Source organism: Filicampus tigris, chromosome 10 (genome assembly GCF_054856515.1).
Source record: "Filicampus tigris isolate MCC_2025a chromosome 10, RoL_Ftig_1.0, whole genome shotgun sequence".
Taxonomy (NCBI): domain Eukaryota; kingdom Metazoa; phylum Chordata; class Actinopteri; order Syngnathiformes; family Syngnathidae; genus Filicampus; species Filicampus tigris.
In genome coordinates, this window is record NC_141226.1 from 3295292 (window position 1) to 3314616 (window position 19325).

Consider the following 19325-nt stretch of genomic DNA (forward strand, 5'->3'; position numbering starts at 1 on the left):
ACAAGTACCTGGGTGTTCATCTGAACAATAAACTGGACTGGTGCGACAACACAGACGCCCTCTATAGGAAGAGTCAGAGCAGACTCTTCCTACTCAGGAGACTGAGGTCTTTTGGGGTTCAGGGGACACTCCTCAGGAACTTTTATGACTCGGTGGTTGCATCGGTCATCTTCCAGGGAGTGGTCACCTGGGCAGGCGGCGTCTCGGCCCGGGACAAGAAGCGGCTGGACAAACTGGTCAAGAGGGCCGGCTCTGTCCTGGGCTGCTCCCTGGACTCTGTGGACTCGGTGGGGGACATGAGGATGTTGGCCAAGCTGTCATCAATGCTGGGCAACCCGGACCACACCCTACAGGGCACCCTAACAGCACTCCACAGCTCCTTCAGTGACAGACTGTTACACCCTCGCTGTGCAAAGGAGAGATTCCGCCGTTCCTTCTTGCCTGCTGCTGTCAGACTCTTTAACAAGAACATTGTGTAGTCTCTACAAACTGGCGGTCATTAGTGCAATTGTGCAGTCCTGCACCTGAGCTCATATCGTGCAATACCCAATATTACCCACTACTGTAATACCGTGCAATACTCAACATTCCCCACTACTGTTAGTCTAGTTTTATTTTTATCCAATGCTGTTCCTTACATTTCACTACAGCACTGCAGCACTGTCACTTAGAGTATTTTTTCCTCTGTACTATGTACAGGCCGAAATGAGTGTTCCTCATATTTTTTATGTAGATGTAGGTTGGTGTGTATACACATGTGTATATACACATGTTACTGCGTATATCTACATAGGTTTGATTCTAAATGTTTGCCGTCAATGTTATACATTAATGGCCACATTATGCCGCCGCCCCTGTGTGACCTATATCTTTGCTACTGTAACAATGAAAATTTCCCCACTGTGGGATCAATAAAGGCATTCTTATCTTATCTTATCTTATCTTTTATTTTTGACACATTTTGTGTGCTATTTTTGTTCTTGCGATCCTTTTGCCTCTGGCCCCTTTTTTGTTGTAATAAACTTTTTATATTAAAGCAGCACTTTTTTGTTCCGTGTATGAGCCTTGGAGACCAAGAGCAATCACCTTCATTTATGCTACGCATTCAACCCTAGACGTGTGCGTAACACAGCCTAAAATATTACATTGTCATTTATGTGTGTGTGTGCGTGCATGTATTTATTTATTTGTTTGTTTATTTTATTTATAAATATGTATTAGGAATTCACCAAAATGAAAAATTCTTGTCCCTTGTGAAGTGTGGAGTAAACTTGGCCAACCATCTTTTAAGTAATACTAACAGCTAAAACTATTTTTAGCATCTTTTTTTTTTTTTTTTTTAAACACAGCCCACCCAGATTCATAATTAGACCCATAGCTTAACAACAAAAATGCAAATGTTTGGCGATCTCCGGTAATCTTCGGCGAGTGACATTATTTAAAGAAGGCCGAGTCGCCAGTCAGCCATTGTACTGCACTGTTTATTTCCCGTTAACTGTTCTTTGCCGTTGTTATCGCATTTTTTCGGCGAAATGCCTCGCCGCTGTGTGGCGTTGCATTGTTCACGTTCAGGCCAACAGGTGATTGTGTCCAAAAGACAAGAATAGGGCACGTAAATGGACCAGTTTTGTTCTCACAAAGTGAATGAATTTCAAGCTGGTATCGAAAAGTGTTCTTTGTTATAAGCACTTTGACGATCTCTGTTTTCTTAACCATGTTGCTTTTGATAAAGGGTTGCAAAAAGGTAGGTGTGATTACAATCAATTATGAAAAACGTGTGGTGTCTTAGAATTTCTGTTTGTTTCAAAATAGATGACTTTGTTGATGAATGAACATGTCACATCCTCTTGGAAAACCAATCACAAGTCAATCTTACTGAAAATTCACTTACATTTTATGATTCATTAAGTATATCTTATTTATGCCTACTAGTACTATCAACATATTACAAAAAATAAAGAAAATTTGACAATGTAGGACACCAACCCACTATGATGTGTGCTCTCAATGCTAGCAGAATAAATGGACCAAGTAAGTTATCTCATCATGCGTAATTTACAGCACAGCACAGCATCAAATTTCAAACAGTAACGGTAGGCTAATAACCGCAGCCTATATAATTTACCACATTTCCGGTCTCGATGGGTCTTGTCTCCACTCTGTGTCCGGTCGTTTGGGCGCAACATTTTCGGCATCCTGAGCATCTGCTTTTTACATGTATGGTCCAACATACATCATGTCAACAACCTCTTCCAACAACCTCCAACCCTTCAAACACCTAGATCCCCTCAGATAAGTTTGAAATATCGCTTTTTGAGTTGATTTCTGACTGACTTTGTACACTTTCCATGTTGAGCTCTGCCATTGTTGTTCTTGAAATAACGTCACACTTCTGGGTTTGTTGCTTGCCAGGATCTCAGTTCAGGAAAACGATTACTATGTCGAATATTCGAAATAGAAACGCTTTATTTTTCGTTTGATGTTTAATTACTTTACTTTGATTTCATTTGGCTGAAATTAGTTCCCACTTGATCTTTAAGGGTATATAAAGGGCTCTTAATTACATAAGTGTGTTGTGATGTCAAGAGAGGCAATGGCAAATTTTCACCACTCAAAATACATTCATACACAAGTGACAGCGTAAATCTCAATCAAGTTATTTTATCTCTCCAGTATGTCTCATTATGGTAAACACTTTAGAAAATATTGATTTTCAAAGTGGGTCAGTGTTTGAACAGCCAGCTGGAGCATACATTCTGAGAACCACAATACAATATACAATATTATACTGAACATCTACATTTTATACCTGTTCTTTCTTATAGGAAGATTATGATGTGCTTTTGCTTCTGATTACAGACATCACAGTTTCCTAAAGTGGAGATGAGATTGAGTTTAGGGAATAATTGATTTCCCTAAAATCTCTCCTTTCTATTCTTATAAATGTATAAAAATCTTTGACTTAATAAAGAAGTATGAAAATGTTGTGTTGGAGGTAGTATCAGTTTTGACTTAGCATTTCAAAAGACATTCATGATTTCTTATTATATTTGATTCCAGGAGACTCATCCTCATCCTGAATTCTATGAGAGAATCATTCCTACCCTAAGACACAAGGTCAGCACCAGCAAATTTCACATTATCCCAAGCCCGGGTAAATGCATAGGGTTGCAGGAAGGGTATCTGTCTATAAGCCCCTTCCTCTTTGCAATAGTGATGGATAGGCTGAGAAATGACATATGAGATTAGACTGTAATCCTTATGGACTATGGTGTTCGCATATGATTTTGGGCCTCATTCACTCATAAAATGCTGAACAACATTAAGTGCAAGAACTCATTTTGCGCATTTTTTTCCCACAAAAATCAACTCACTCAAATGTTTGGTATTATTCAGTTACTTTGTCCTGCATGTCATTCCAAATCCGCCCAAAAATTATTATGCCTAGTCACGTTGTAGTATAGGGCACTATAAGAACCAACTAAGCCATGTCTCCCATCTAGTGGTTAACGGTGATATTACAACATAAAACTATACAATGGAACCCCTTTTCTTTCGCGGGGATAGGGACCGATCGCGCTCGTAAATAGCAAAAATCCGTGTAAAATTGCCACTCGTTGAAAAGTGTTTGATTTTTTTTTTTTTTTTTAAATTTTTGTAAACCCCCAAAATTCTTCAAATGCTGTGAAACCCCCAACAAACATGTTATATGAAAGACTGGGGTTTGCTTCCTAAAAAAACGTAGGAACAAAAAGTCGTTCTTTTTTTTTTAATATTAAAATAAATCTTAAAAAAATCCACAGATAAATGAATTTTCAGGTACCAAGCTGGGGGTATGCGGGGGTCCGCTTTAGTAGAGGAAACATGTTTATTATTCCGACCACCCGAAAAGTATTTTCTTTAATTATCTTTTTTTCGGGGGGAAATTAAACAATAAGAATAAGAATGCCTTTATTCATCCCACCAGAATGAACCTCACTTTTATTATTATTATTATTATTAGTAGTAGTAGTATTATACGAATATATTTTCACGTGATAGACACTGAGCCCTGCCGCAAATAGCTGAAATCCGCAAGTAATTTACTTTGGCCCTACAAGGGTTTGTGATTTACAATGCCACACGTAGGCGCCAAAGCAATACTGTAATTTGGCTTTAGTTTGGGCACAAAAGCATCAAATAGGTGCAAGTACAGAGGGTAGTTTCCCCATAAAATCGGTGCATAAGTCATGATGATGGTAGTGCATAACTTTGGATGTTATTAATACTACTGAAATAATTAATCATATACTGTACGACATTGACAAGTATGAGAGAACACAGCACGTAGCAGCAGCTGTGCTGAAAGCACCAACTTTGATGTTAATTTAAGCAATTGAGGTGTACCATGAACTGGATTCATGTTTTTAGTTCATTATGTGCTTTAGAGTATCAAGAGGCTTGTTGAAATACATATACTGTATTATTCTAAATGTAAATCCCTCTTTGAAATCTGTAGTAGGAAACTTTTTCTCTGTTTTTAGGATGTGGGTCTGAACACAGATGCTGTGGTCAGCCATTCATCTTTCAGTTGTAGTAAACATCATTCAGACAGTCAGTCCAAGTCGCTCGCCTTCCCTCTCCACCATCATTCCATGACGGAGGGCAGCCATGCTCGCTCACTCTCCTCCAACCATCAAAGTCTCAAGCCCATTCAGGTCGTGTTTCCTCCCTTCAAGAAACACCCAGGTGAGGAGGCACACTAATGGCTTAACTGCACTGAATTATTTTTTAGCCTTCAACCTCAAAGCACAATTACAATGACAATTACAGTCACCACCATGGCGCTCATGGGTACCAGGTCTAAGAACCACGAGTAGCTCGGGTGTCTGTTCTAAAAATAGCTCAACAGTCATAGACTGTGTTTTCCGAGCAATGTTATACAAGTGAACATTTGAAAATGTAAACGCTTGCAGAGATTTACAGTATATGAATGAAGTCATTTGGGTTTTCATGCAGGTGCATGTTTTTATTGGCGATTGTATGCTACGCAACTTCCCAGAATACAAAGCATGATGGCTGCAAGAGTCATCACGATCAAAGTGGAGTCAGGATGAGGTCACAACATCTCATAGCAAGGATTACTCCACTTAAATTGTCTATTATACTGAGTCAAGACAATGCAATGGGGATGCCCCCCAAGTGGTTTTTATAGTTGAAATATTTTGTTTCTGACTTTAAAGTCTGGTTATTTGACTTGCATAAAATTAGACAGAAATAATGTTTTTAACATTTTTATTATTATTTTTTTTTCAACCATAGATATTGAGTCTGTGTTTAACACTAGGACTACCAGGATTTTGAAACTATTAGAACTACGAGAGCAGTCATTTTGATGGGTTGTGCTTTGTTGCGCTCTGGCAATGACGTCAGTGACTAAAATTATTACTTGCTGCTCAAGTGTCTAATAAAGGTATTTTGTATATTAAAATTCAGTTGAGTAAATTTTAATGTAAATGATATCATATAAATGAATGAGACTTTTACGATTTTTACAATATCGTGAACTTTTGTACACTATCATGAGCTTTTATATATCGCCAACCTCCCCACAATATCGGGATAATTATCGCATCGTGAGGTTCATATCGTGATATTATCATATCGTGACATTTGGATATCGTGACATCCCTACTACTATGTCAGATTTTTTTTAATAGATCACGGTGACCAGCAGCGTTTCTAAATACAGCCACTGGTTGCTATAGAAACCTGGTGGCGCTGTCCCATCACAACATGAGTAAGATTAATTAGAGCAGTTAAATTGACTGGCACGCCGCAGTTAAAGGAGTAATGGCTCGTAACTATTTTTATATTGATTAATACCATGAAATTGCACCATGCTAATGAAATATATATAGAATTAGGAAAAGTCAAGAGGCCAAGAACACATCAAAGTTTGAAAACAGTCAAAATGGCATTACCTTGCAAAAAATTGCACCTCAAAATGACTAAATTGATCCACAAAAGAAAATCATTGATTAGCAAAATAGCTTCTCCAACAAAAAAAAAGTTATTCCGAGCCTTGATATTTAAAAAAAAATGTCATTGTTTATTTTACCTTTCAGAGAACTGCACTATCTGTGGAATATTTCGCATCACTGTCCACTGCCTGACTTGCCTCCAAGGAATGTGTTCGGAGTGTGACAGACTGTACCATTCCTACCCTGAACGGGCCAAGCACCGTCGGACTGCTGTCACATCTTCAACCTCTTCCGCCCCAACATTTAAAAGTGGGAATAGCAAAAGGTTAGACTGAATACATTTCGCAATACAGTATATTTTACACACATAATTGGCTCTGAATGAAAACTTGGCAGTTTTGTAAAAATATAATATAATAACTCAACCTCAAGATTCACCCAACAGTTACAGCTTTTAAAGTCTTAGCGTGAAGTAACTTCAGAAAATGTCAAATGAAATCTAAGTAAAGTAATTAAACATTATACCAATAATAAAACATGAAAAAAGAGGAGATTGTTGGCATAATGCACGTTGGACCGTATATATGTACGAGTCAGATGCTCACTCGGATTAGAAAGTTGTCAGAACACCAGACATGGAGTGGAGACGAGACCCACTGATATTGCCAGAATGGTAAGCTAAATAGGCGACGATTATTCGCCTAGCATTATTGTTTGAAATTCAATGCTGTGCTGTGCTGTAAATTACGTACGATGAGATTACCTATTTGTTCCATATAGTCTCTTAGCACTGAGAGACACACATCAAAGGCTTTTCTGTTGCCGGTCCTTCCCTATGGAATGTCCTTCCATTAAATGTTAGGCAAGCCCAATCACTGTCCGTTTTTAAAACTCGTTTGAAGACTGTTTACAATTTCTTGCAGCCAGTCGGGAGTTGTAAACGACACGTTTTGTTTTAAGTATTTATTGCAGAATTGAACAGGTATGCAGTTGAATAGTTTTGATGTTGCTTGTGACGAATCTGCAGAGAGGAAAAACAAAAAAACTGGAGTGGCATTGCCCGAACTGCCGCAACTGGAATCGGGATCCAGTTAATTTGGAATCCAGTTGAACTCTAACACAAACTGATCCATTTACGTGCCCTATTCTTATCTTTTGGCCACTTTGACAATTGTTGGCCTGAATGTGAACAATGCATTGCCACCAGAGGTGGGTAATCCAGGTCCAGAAAGTAAAAACCCTGCCACAGTTCGGCTTTAGCCACAGGTGCTTCTAACCAACTGAGCTCATTGACCTGCCGGTTGAGTAGACGCATCTGTGGCTGGAGCCAAACTGTGGCAGGGTTTTTTCTTTCTGGACCTGGATTACCCACCTCTGATTGCCACACAGCGCTGAATAATTATGCCAAAAAACGCGATAAGAATGGCAAAAAGCAGTAAACGTGACAGTAAAAAATGCAGTTCAGTACAATGGGTGACTGGCGACTCGATCTCTTCAAATGACGTCACTCGCGGAAGATTACCGGAGATTGCTGAACATTTGCATTTTCGTTGTTAAGCGCATTGCTATGGGTCTAATTCTGAATCTGGGTGGGTTGCGTCATAAAAACGAAAGTATTTAGTATTTAGTAGTAAAATATTTTTAGGCGTCAAAAGATGGTTGGCCAAGTTTATTTCACACTAGGTCTTTAATCTTAAAAAAGCCTGAAGGAAATAATAAATAAATAAATAATAAATGTGTCATTAAAATGATTAATGTAGATTAATTTAAATGAAATATAAATCTGTTATTGACACATTTCTTACCGTGAAACAGTTGAACAGTGGAAAAGGTTACTGTGAATGAAATAATCTTTAAAGGTCTATAAAGTTTCTCATCTATATAACTTTGACCAGTGCTGCGCCTTCCAGTTTCAGTTCTTCCACCTGGCATTGCCTTCACTGCACAAAAGTCAACTCGTCCCAGGATGTGCTGTGTGAGGGTTGTGAGTACCCTCGCTATGAATCACTCGGCTCTGCTGCAGATGAATCTCCACCAACTACCATTACAGGTCTGTTCCAACGATTTTTGCGTCTAACAACATCTATAATCTGATCATTTTCATCCTACTATTTGTTTTGCTTTCTTTTGACAAATTGGAAAGTACTCTGTCAAAACTTTTCCATTAGGAACACATCATAGTTATGCTTTCTGTCTTTGAAAATCATGTTATTACGTATACAAAATGTCCTCTACATATTGTTATTACATGTACTTTCAACAACAAATTTAATTTGAAATCACAAGTCATGTAAAATAGTGACAACCAAATATTTATACACACACGTACTATTTTTCAATTCATTTTTATGGGTTTGTTTAAAAAAAAATAAAGTACCTGTAATCTGAAAAGTGAAGAAAAATCACAAATATGAAAGAGATTTTCTGCCAGAATGAAAAGACCAATTTACTGTAGCAATAAACAGAGGTAGACACACACTTTGACACCTGTACTGTAGACCTACACGTGGACAACATTGTTGGTTCCTCTCTGTTAATCAAACAAAAATGATAGTAATATTAGGCTTGGTTCACACCGCAGGTCTTAATGCTCAATTTGGATTTTTTTTAAAAATCCAATTTTTTTGTGTAAGTGTTCATATTACATTATAACTGCAACCTCGGTCTTGTCTGCTGTATGGACACATGCGTCGTCAAAGTGGCCCGCATGCGCAGAAGGAGAGACGACGTCACTCCCTACGTTGTGTTTGTGGAGGTAAATGTGGTTCAGTGTGTCGGGTCATTTATTCTGTGAAGCAATTAGGTAGGCGCTAGAAATACAGTATTTGGGGAAAATCACGAGGCGACGCTTTAATATCTAATTTCATGGAGACATCACTAACGATGACGTCATGTCATAAAAAAATGAATCGATCTGAGCCGTGACTGAATTTACTACGATCGCCATAAATATTTGTGCTTCAAATTTCAAGTGGGATTGAATTAAAGTAAAATATAAAGTCAATAGTGTTACTCAAAACAACTTTACAGATTCGATCCCCTGCTGCCAGCAGTTTCCCTCTGCCTGCGCGGACCACATTTTGGGCTCCGGATGACGTCAATGTCGGATATATGCGACCTGGCCGTTCAGACCGCGAACGCATTGGAAAAGATCGGATGTGTATCCGATCTAGGACCACATATGAAAGCGACCCAGGCCGCATTTGAAAAAATCGGAATTGAGCCGTTGAGCTTATAGCCTGATCTTATATCGTGCAATACCCAACATTCCCCACTACTGTTAGTCTAGTTTTATTTTTATCCAATGCTCTTCCTTACATTTCACTGCAGCACTGCAACACTGTCACTTACTTATATTATTTTTCCTCTGTAATATGTACAGGCTAAAATGAGTGCTCCTCATACTTTTTATGTAGATATATGTTGATGTGTATATACATGTGTATATACACATGGTTACTGTGTATATTTACATAGGTTTGATCCTGAATATTTGCCGTTAATGTTGTAAATTATGGCGCCGTCCCTGTGTGACCTATATCTTTGCTACTGTAACACTGAAAATTTCCCCACTGTGGGATCAATAAAGGCCTTCTTATCTTATCTTTCAGACTGTCTTTAAAAAATCCGATACAGGTCGCATATGGGCAAAAAAGTCAGATCTGGGTTACATTTGCCTGCAGTGTGAACCTAGCCTTAGTTCAACAGTTCAACAGAATTATTATTAAAAACAAACTCATGAAACAGGCCTGGATAACAATGATGGTACCCCTAGAAAAGATTGAAAATAATTTGACCATAGGGACATGATCACGGAAGGTGTGCCTTCTAATTAGCATTAGGTGTCTTCAAACTTGTAATCAGTGAGTCAGCCTATTTAAAGGTTGACACGTAGTCACTGTGCTGTTCCACACTGAACGTGGACTGCAGAATGCAAAGGAGAGAGTGGACTCAGGAGATTAGGAAAACAATTATAGACATGCACGTTGAAGGCTATTAGACTATCTCCAAGCAGCTTGAAGTTCCTGTGACTACAGCTGCACATACTGTATTATTCAGAAATATGAGATCCAGGGGACTGTAGCCAACCTCCCTGGACTTGGCCACTGGAGGAAAATTTATTACAAATTGAAGAAACAGATACAACGAATGGTGACAAAAGAGCCCAGAACAACCTCAAAAGAAATTCAAGGTGAACTGCAAGGTCAAGGTACATCAGTGTCAGATGGCACCATAAGTTGTTGTTTGAGCCCAAGTGGACTAAATGGGAGATGACCAAAGAGGACGCCACTGTTGAAAATAAATTATTTTTAAGAAATTGCCAAACTGCATGTTTACAAGCCACAAAGCTTCTGGGGGAATGCCCTTTTCACAGACATGACAAAACTGGAACTTTTTGGCATGACGCAAGAGCTCTTTGTTCACAGATGTAAAAGTGAAGCATACCAAGAAAAGAACACTGTCCCTACTGTGAAACATGGAGAAAGCTCTGTTATGTTCTGGGACTGCTTTGCTTCATCTGGCACAGGGTGTCTTGAATCTGTGCAGGGTAAAAGAAATCTCATGACTGTCAAGGTGTTCTAGAGAGAAATGTGTTGCCCAGTGTCAGAAAGTTTGGCCTCAATCGCAGGTCGTGGGTCTTGCAACAGGATAATGATCCAAAACACAGCTAAAAACATCCAACTCCTATTTTGAAGTGGCCTTCTTATGAGCATTGATCTTAATCCTATTGAACATTTGTGGAAAAAATGGAACATGCCGTCTGGAGAAAGCACCCTTCAAATCTGAGACAACTGGAGCAGTTTGCTCATAAAGAGTTTTATATTGGGACTCAAACCATTCTTAGAGTCTTTAGTACAGTTTACTAACAGCCAAACTGTACTAAAGTGAGTGTATTTATACTGTACCGTATGTATGTATTTGAGCCCGTGTGGATAAAGTTTGACCCTGTGTAGATCAGAGGAAATCCAAGATCCATTCCAAGTTGTTATAAAAAAAAAATCTTTCATGTACATAATGTAATCCACCCACTCTGGAAAAAACAACTATATCATTAAAAGCCACAAATTAGCAGAGGCGGGCATTTTACTTAATTTTTTGCTGGACCAGATGATGAATGACGGTCAGCGGCCGGGGTACCAGTCAGTTTGTCATTTTTCGCGAAGAATCGAATTGTAATCGTCAGTTCGTCAGTCTATCAGTTAAGTCCATCAGTTAGCCCGTGAGAAGTCCGTCGGTCCGGTCAAATTGTACATCCGTCCCCCCACTGCAACCCCCCAAAAAACGTCAGCAAAACAGGCGTCCGTCGGTGACGGACTGAGAGGTTTGTCATTGACGGACGCCGTTAGTGACGATTACATTGACAAATGAAAAACCCATTCTGTCAGTGCTTAATCCGTTTTAAAATGTGTTCCGTCATTTGTCAATCTTGGGCAAAAACGTGTGTCCGTCAGTAAATGCCCACCTCTGCAAACTAATATATGTATGCCCTTTCTGAATGCATGTTGTGTCAAAATCTGAACACGTGGGTTAAGCACAAACATAACTTGTTTGTTTTGTGTGTGTCTTGAAATAAAGATTACTTTCCCTTCTCAATGTTGCTGCAAATGAGAGAGGTGCCCCTTTACTGCACCAGTATTATAGACTGCCAAAATACGCCACCCCCCAAAGTTTTTTTAAGATGATATGTTAGAGGCAATTACTACAAAGTGTTGCTTTAAATTGCTTAATTTGACTCAAGTAGTACTTGACTCATGGAAAGCACATGGAAATATAACCACTGTTTTAATGTTTCAATATAGAGTGGCAGTGTAAGAGCTGTACTATGGTCAATGCAGCCAGCAGTATTCTGTGTGAGGTATGTGAAAGACCTCGTTTGGCAACACGACCTCCAGTTACCCCTTCACACCCTCCTATCACCCCACCCAGACCACCAGCACCTGTACTGGGCATGCCTGGGGATCCTGACAGCCAGGTGAGTTGATTGTTTGGGTCTACACTAATCCCTCAGAATAGATTAGGAGCGAAACTTCACACACATACGACTTGTAGTTGCTTGAAGGAGTTAGTGTCCATTGGGGGCTATATATAGCCTATGGCAGGGATGGGTAACTGGCGGCCAGTTTTGCAACCACACTGAGTTTTTTTTACAAAAAAAAAAAAAAAGATGATAAACACTCAATATACATTTTCCACAAAAAAAACGTTGCAAAATGGGGAGAAAAATTCCAGAAGAAATCCAACATGTGAAAAAATATTTTTAAAAAATAAGAAAAAAAAACATGACTATGCGAATCCGCGGGTGCCCAACTGCGAATATCCAGCGGTTGAGTGCTGTAATATCACCAATGACCACTAAATGGCAGACATGGCTTTGTTGGGGCAGCACCGTATATAGACAGAGTCTGGCCATCTTAAGATCTCACTGCTTCTCGCTGCTTCGAATGCTTATTGGCTGTAAGCGGTCACATGATTTTCTAGACGCCATCTTGCAGCTCATCGCTCGCTCTCACATAAATCCATTTCTTTTAGGAAATCTTTCATCATTTTTTAAACAAATACTGCGAAAAATGGGCATATGCGTGGCTGTAGGTCAGGATGTCACACGCAAAGCGGCAAAGATGTGAAGCTCCACAGATTTCCCTGTGACGCCAAGAGAAGAAACATGGGCAGAGAAAGTGCATCGCCAGGATGTTTGGAAACCGAATGACAACTTCTTTGTGATTTAAGTTTATATTCTCTTATTCTCACTGATGTTAATAAGAAACAGTGAATAAAAATCAATAGACAAGGCATAGGAGTTAGTTTAGCTACAACGTATTTTATGTCCCTTGGCCACAACATAACCCCTTGTGTGATGCTTTGCGGCAGTCTTTTTTTGAAGTTTGTCCACCTATCAAGGAAGCAACTATTATTTCAGCCATTTCATAAAGGGTGTGCTGTGATTCTTAAAGGCTCTGCGTTTGGTTTGAGTAGACAAAGCTACTCGAGGACTGGAGCATCCCACACTACAGTGCTTCGAACAGATTTCTGCAAAGTCATTTTAAGAAAGATTGAACATGATAGTCTGAATAGATAAGGTATTTTTGAAATTTCTAGCCGGCACACCCAACTGTCGGTCCCTTCCGCGCAACAGCGCATTTATTGGATCAGTGCTAGAAAAGCTGACTCATAGCGTGCGTGACATAGGCTGTGCTGCAAGATGGCGCCTGCCGAGAGAGTCGGCCTGATGTTTTCATATTCTGCACTGAGTTGCGGTTACAGCAAGTCTTTTACTGGCCTAGACTACAGTGGGTCGAATAGTTTTGGGGCAGATTTTGAACGATTTGCAGGACAAACATTGTACCTCCATAATATTAACTTTTTGAACCAGTTGATTTTGGTGAAAAAAATATACCAAATGAGTCCTTGCGCATTAATGGTGGTTTCTTGTTCAACAGTTTTGTACCACCCTTGAATAGTTATTTTTACGCAAGAGCTCCCTTTGAACTAGAAAAAAAATATAGTATTTACAGTACGTGGTTATTTTGTTGTTTGCTTCAAACTCTTTGTTGTTGGTTTAGGATCGTGAATCTTTTATACTTGCATTGGAAAATGTATTATCAAAAGTAAAATATAATAAAAGCATGTATTTTCTGCTTATACACTATATCTTCTGTCCATTGATTTCAACAGCTGGCTAGCAGTCAAGCCATCAATCCATTGACATCAATCAAAAGGCACATAATGTTGATACACTGTGAACTGAGTAAAAACATTTATTTTGGCTGTCACCAGTATCACAGTTCTCTATAGGTAGCTTCTAAAGAAATAGGAATATAGGATATACAAAGTATTTCATCCATCACTTTGTGGAAGAAAAAGACAAGGGAACCCAGCAAATGTTCTATTTAGAAAATGTGTAAAACGTGTAAGCTTTTGAAATATTGATTCTTATATAATTACACAATATTTGGATTATAAACGTGTTCTATTTTGTGTGTGTGTGTGTGTGTGTGCACACGTGTGTGTGTGGGGGTGTGCGCGTGTGTGTGTGTTTTTAATCATTTTGCCATCGTTCATCTTTCTGACCAGTGGGTGTGTCAGTTCTGTACATATCTCAACTACTCACCTGCCACAGTTTGTGAGATGTGTGACTTAGCTCGCCCAGAGCCCGCACCTCTGCCATCAAAGCTCCGCCCTCCCTCCCCAGTCAGACGGGTCCCTGCTCTGCCAGTCAAACCCAAAGAACTGCAGCAAGAAGACCCAAATTCCTGTAGACAGCGGCAAATGAAGGAGGACGGGCTGAAGCTAATACAGCTAATTCGGGCAAGTCCCAGAAATAAACTGCACCGTTTCACATGTTTGTATTGTAGTGTATAGCATTTGCTCCTTCTGGTTATGTCAGGATGGAGAGAAGAATGGCATCAGCCCAGAGGAGGTGTACACATGCACGAGGGTGGCTAAAGATAGCAGCATTCTACCTTGCAAATGGTTGAAGTCAGAGCTGCCTCAGCAATTGGACAAGATCAGCTTGCTGTCAGCGATGCTCTCCCATCAGTCTGTATGTGACACAAGCTCACAATCATTGTTGTCTCTCACTCTCATTGAAATCTGCAACCAATTGGTATTGAAATGACTTACAATCACAATTTAAAGGGGACAAATGTGGTAAATTTACTTATTGTTTATAAGGTTGCATAGGTCCTGTTCTGACTGCTGCAGGGAGCGAGACTCAGTCAACAAGTCTCCAGTAACACCTGACCAGTGTTATAATAGTTGGGATTTTTCATTATAGTTAGTTTTTATTTCGTTTTGACTCTAAAAAAATGAAAAAATTAATTCAGTTAATTTTAATTCGTTTTTAGAGCGAGTTTGTTAGTTTTTATTAGTTTTCTTTTTTTGGATAATGCTTCATTTTAGTTTAGATTTTTTTTTTACGTATCGAGTATTTGTCAGGTGAAAAATAAAAAAAAAATAATAATACGTTCACTAAGTATTGATCAAGTATAAAGTAAGCTATAATCTTCAAACAACTGACCTTTGTTCTTCTGGAGCTACGGATGTAGAATACAGTAAGACCGAAATAAATATGTTTAAACTCATTCACTGCCATTGACGAATTTACTTGTCTTTTCACAGTGCAGCCATTAAATTTCTGGAATATATTTACATTTTTTTCAAATATTTTCAAATGTTAGGGTAAAAGAGGGTCTAAAAATGTCTGGCGGTGAATGAGTTAAAATGAACCGAAAGCTCCGCTATGATATTCATTAGGCTAAAATGAAAGATATTTTTGCTGTAATTAGCTAGTTTTTCAAACGTAAGATGTAGTTTCAGTTAGTACTTAAAAGCATTTTTGTTTTTATTTCATTAACATTTTTAAAATTTAGTTTGAGTTTTTTTTTGTTAGTTTTTGTTAAATATAATAACCTTGCACCTGACAAAGCCACAAGATTTGCCCATAGCTTTTTGGAAAAATAGTCACGAGAGTGGTCTGGCCACTCACGAAATATACAGTAGTCCCAACAAAGGTGCTACGTTGGTGACACTCCACACTCTTGCTGTTAAAACGCTGCTTGTGTGGTGCGCAATAGCTCATTTGCATGAGACAGGACTCCCGCTCAAACCAACTTGGTTTTCAGAGAGGCAATAAAAAGAAGGGTGAAAAGTATTCAATAATTTTTTATCCTTGGGGTATTTTGATGAAAGTATCTCACAGTCATTAAGACACAACTAGGAAGTGTTTTAAATCGTGGAGTAATCAATTATACTTTGCTTCCTTTAATCAATTGTACTCTCAACACAGAACAGGTCATGTGAGGCCGCCACTGTGGATTCTGGAAAAGTGTATGAAAATTCAAAAGCAAAAGTTACGGTCCAACTTTCCAGAATAGAAGCCAAGCAGGCCTGGCTGACAACAGGAGGTGATTCTGAGAGGGCTGCCAGACAAGCTCTGCGAGACAGACTCACAAAAGTAACTAATTGTCATCCTTGCTCGAAATCACTCCACCCTTCCCTAAGTCGGATACTGGTGTAACATCTGTTGCCACTTGCTTCCCCAGGTAAAGATGCTGTCTTCATTGGGCTTCAGTGATGAGGCTCATTGTCATGAGGTGTTGAGGCAATGTGGGGGGGAGGTTAGAGGGGCGCTGGCTTTTCTGCAGCGCCCCCTTCTGGAACCCTTTCATGAACGTATTTGGAGTGACAAGCCTGAGCCAGGAGTTGATATCCATCACCCTGACAAACAGGTGGGCTCAAACACGCACTACGTAGCTGGTCATCACCAGTGCTCAAGACTATGCAGTGCATAACATAAATGAGCACACTCCAGCATGTATTGGGAAAACTTGAGTGCTTTCAGAATCCATACGCTATCAGTATTCTATATAACACTCCCACAAATGAGCCATTGATTGGAGATGAGATTTGCCAAAATAAAATTTTACATTAGAAGTAATTATCTGGACTTATTATCTACATCTACAGCTCTTCCTGCTGAACTATCTTGCAGACAACAGGTTATTTTAGCATTTGGAGACTCTGGGCTATCAATCGATCAATCAACCAATCAATCAATCAATCACATTTTATTTATATAGCACTTTTCATACATAAAAATAAACTCAAAATGCTGTAAAACATCCAAAGCAAAACATAAAAAGATCCGTTCACGCCCTCCCTCCCAACAAACCCAAGACAGATATCCACTAGTACATCAGCACTCACTCACACACTCCCACACAAAGTGCACTAGCTGATAAGATGTGTTAAAAAGACATGACAAGGCACAGAGAAACCATATGGGGAAAGGGTACCCAAGGGGAGCTCATCCGTGCTGAGGGGAATGACAGCCCACGGCCACAGGGGCGCCACCACCACAGAGACCCCAGCCCGGATTAGACAGGCGGACCACACACAAGTGTAGAGGCCGCCGGCCACCCGGACCCAAGGAGTCCCTGCGGTGATAGCCCCCTGTGGGAAGGGCAGCCACCCCTCCCCCAACGTGGAGGCCCCCCCATGAGGAAACACTGGAGCTAAAAGCTGACAACAGCAGAGAGCAACAAAACTAAAAGACAGAACAGTAGTCCAAGAACTAAAATCAGTAAGATAAGATAAAAATAATCTTCAATCAAAAGAAAAGATAAATTATTTTAAAGTTGTTAAAAGCCAAATTAAAAAGGTGTGTCTTGAGCTTCATCTTAAAAATATCAACAGTCTCTGCAGACCTGACGTCCTCTGGCAGGCTGTTCCAAAGGTGAAGACCAAAATGGCTGAATGCACCCTCGCCATGCATTTTGGTCCTCACCCTTGGAATAATTAAAAGGCCGGCGCCAGAGGACCTCAGGATCCGTGAGGGTTGGTATGATAAAAGCAAATCAGATAAATAAGATGGCCCAAGACCATTAACACATTTATAAACTAATAAAAGTACCTTAAAATCGATCCTGAAACACACAGGGAGCCAATGCAGCAATTTCAAAACTGGCGTAATGTGCTCCCGCCCTCTGGTTCTCGTCAGCACCCGAGCGGCTGAATTCTGCAGTAGTTGCAGTGGTGAAATGCTCTTTTTCGGGAGGCCAGAGAGCAGGGCATTACAGTAATCTAAACGACAGGAAATAAAATCATGCATCAGCACTTCCGTGTTAGCCTGAGAGAGAAACGGGCGGATAATCTTAAGGTGATAAAAAACAATCTTGGTCACATTTTTAATATGAGGAATAAAACTGGGCGGCATGGTGGTCGACTGGTTAGCACGTCCGCCTCACAGTTCAGAGGTCGTGGGTTCGATCCCGGCTCCGGCCTCCCTGTGTGGAGTTTGCATGTTCTCCCCGTGCCTGCGTGGGTTTTCTCCGGGTACTCCGGTTTCCTCCCACATTCCAAAAACATGCATGGTAAGTTGATTGGATACTCTAAATTGCCCCTAGGTGTGATTGTGAGTGCGGATGTTTGTCTCTGTGTGCCCTGCGATTGGCTGGCAACCAGTTCAGGGTGTCCCCCGCCTACTGCCCAAAGACAGCTGGGATAGGCTCCAGCACGCCCCGCGACCCTTATGAAGATAAGCGGTACAGATAATGGATGGATGGATGGAATAAAACTGAGCTCAGAGTCAAAAATGACGCCAAGGTTCTTCACACAATGTGAGGGATTAAAAACTTGTAGTTTTGGTCAAAGTTTCTCTCTCTGACCTTCAGGACCTGTAACTAAACCTCAGTTTTGTCCTGATTGAGCTGAAGGAAATTATCTGCCATCCATGACTTGATATCTAAAATGCAATTTAAAAGGGTATCAATGTGTCCTGTGTCATCAGGAGACACGGCAATATACAGCTGTGTGTCATCAGCATTGCTGTGAAAGCTGATGCCGTGTCCCCTGATGACATCCCCAAGGGGAAGCATATAAAGATTGAAAAGTAGGGGGCCTAAAATCGAACCTTGGGGAACCCCACATTTAATTTAATTGGTTTTGGAGGTGTCTCTTGGCCGGCCGGGCTCCTCCTCATACTCCGTGGCACTGAGCGGCTATGCAAGCAGTTCATTCTGGCCTGATGGGTTTTAATGCCATGCTACTTCTCCACACATTGTAAATGTTTTTATTGTTACTTAATGACTAGTAAAAAGATGCTCATATTGATGTTATTGTGTTATTATCACACAGTAAACGTTTCTACAGTACATACTAATACTGACAAATTCTTTTTGGGTTAGCTTACCTTTTTTTTATGTTATTATTTGTTTTTATTGCTGGTCTTATCTTGATTGCTTAAAGCTCCCTTACTGTGATTTTTAAAAATATTATAATTAATGCCCTTTTATCGGAAATGACCAGGATGCCCTCTAGCAAGCTGTTTTCGTTGGTCAGAAATGCCTGCGATTTCAAATGGGCCATGTTTTCAGTAATAAGGTGTGGTGATAATTCAATATCACTATGTACTGTATCACAATAGACATGTGATCAATATCAATATAAAATGCCTTTGATAAAATATTGGACAAAAAAAGCAGGAAGAAAACCTCGACCCCATTATTCTGCAGAGTCTACAGTAAACCATTAGCACGCAAGTGAAAATTTTGTGTTTTGAATGCAACCGAGTCGTCAAGTGCTCGTCTGCCAAGAAGAAGAAGCAGTGAACGAACGAAGAAGTATGGACAGAAATAATAACCTAGACTGCTAATGCTGCGTTACATGCCATAGTGGGAATTGAAGCCACCGGCGGCCATCTTGCATTGCCAATTTCTCAGCGTGCCTAACTTGAATACATTGATTTCTTCACAGCGTTTTCATGTTATTCTCTCTCTCCACGGCAAAATGCCACAATGTGTGGCGTACAATTGTACCCCTAAGTCTGAGAGAACTCTTAGTGCACATTTCATCTGTAAGAAT

The 19325-nt window shown here is 39.9% G+C and overlaps 1 protein-coding gene across 2 annotated transcripts in view; it reads left to right on the plus strand.

Annotated features, from left to right (window-relative positions):
• rnf31 (ring finger protein 31) overlaps positions 1–19325 on the plus strand; it is a 75011-nt gene that overhangs the window by 16633 nt on the left and 39053 nt on the right. For both annotated transcript variants that reach the window (XR_015088414.1, XM_086043404.1), the window contains exons 5-13: positions 3061–3117; positions 4524–4728; positions 6108–6288; positions 7874–8013; positions 11765–11937; positions 14037–14270; positions 14350–14505; positions 15751–15918; positions 16007–16192. Coding sequence is in view for 1 of the 2 variants with exons in the window: in XM_086043404.1 (XP_085899530.1) it covers positions 3061–3117; positions 4524–4728; positions 6108–6288; positions 7874–8013; positions 11765–11937; positions 14037–14270; positions 14350–14505; positions 15751–15918; positions 16007–16192 (1500 nt within the window). In the remaining variant the exon portion in view is untranslated. The remainder of the gene's footprint in view (positions 1–3060; positions 3118–4523; positions 4729–6107; positions 6289–7873; positions 8014–11764; positions 11938–14036; positions 14271–14349; positions 14506–15750; positions 15919–16006; positions 16193–19325) is intronic.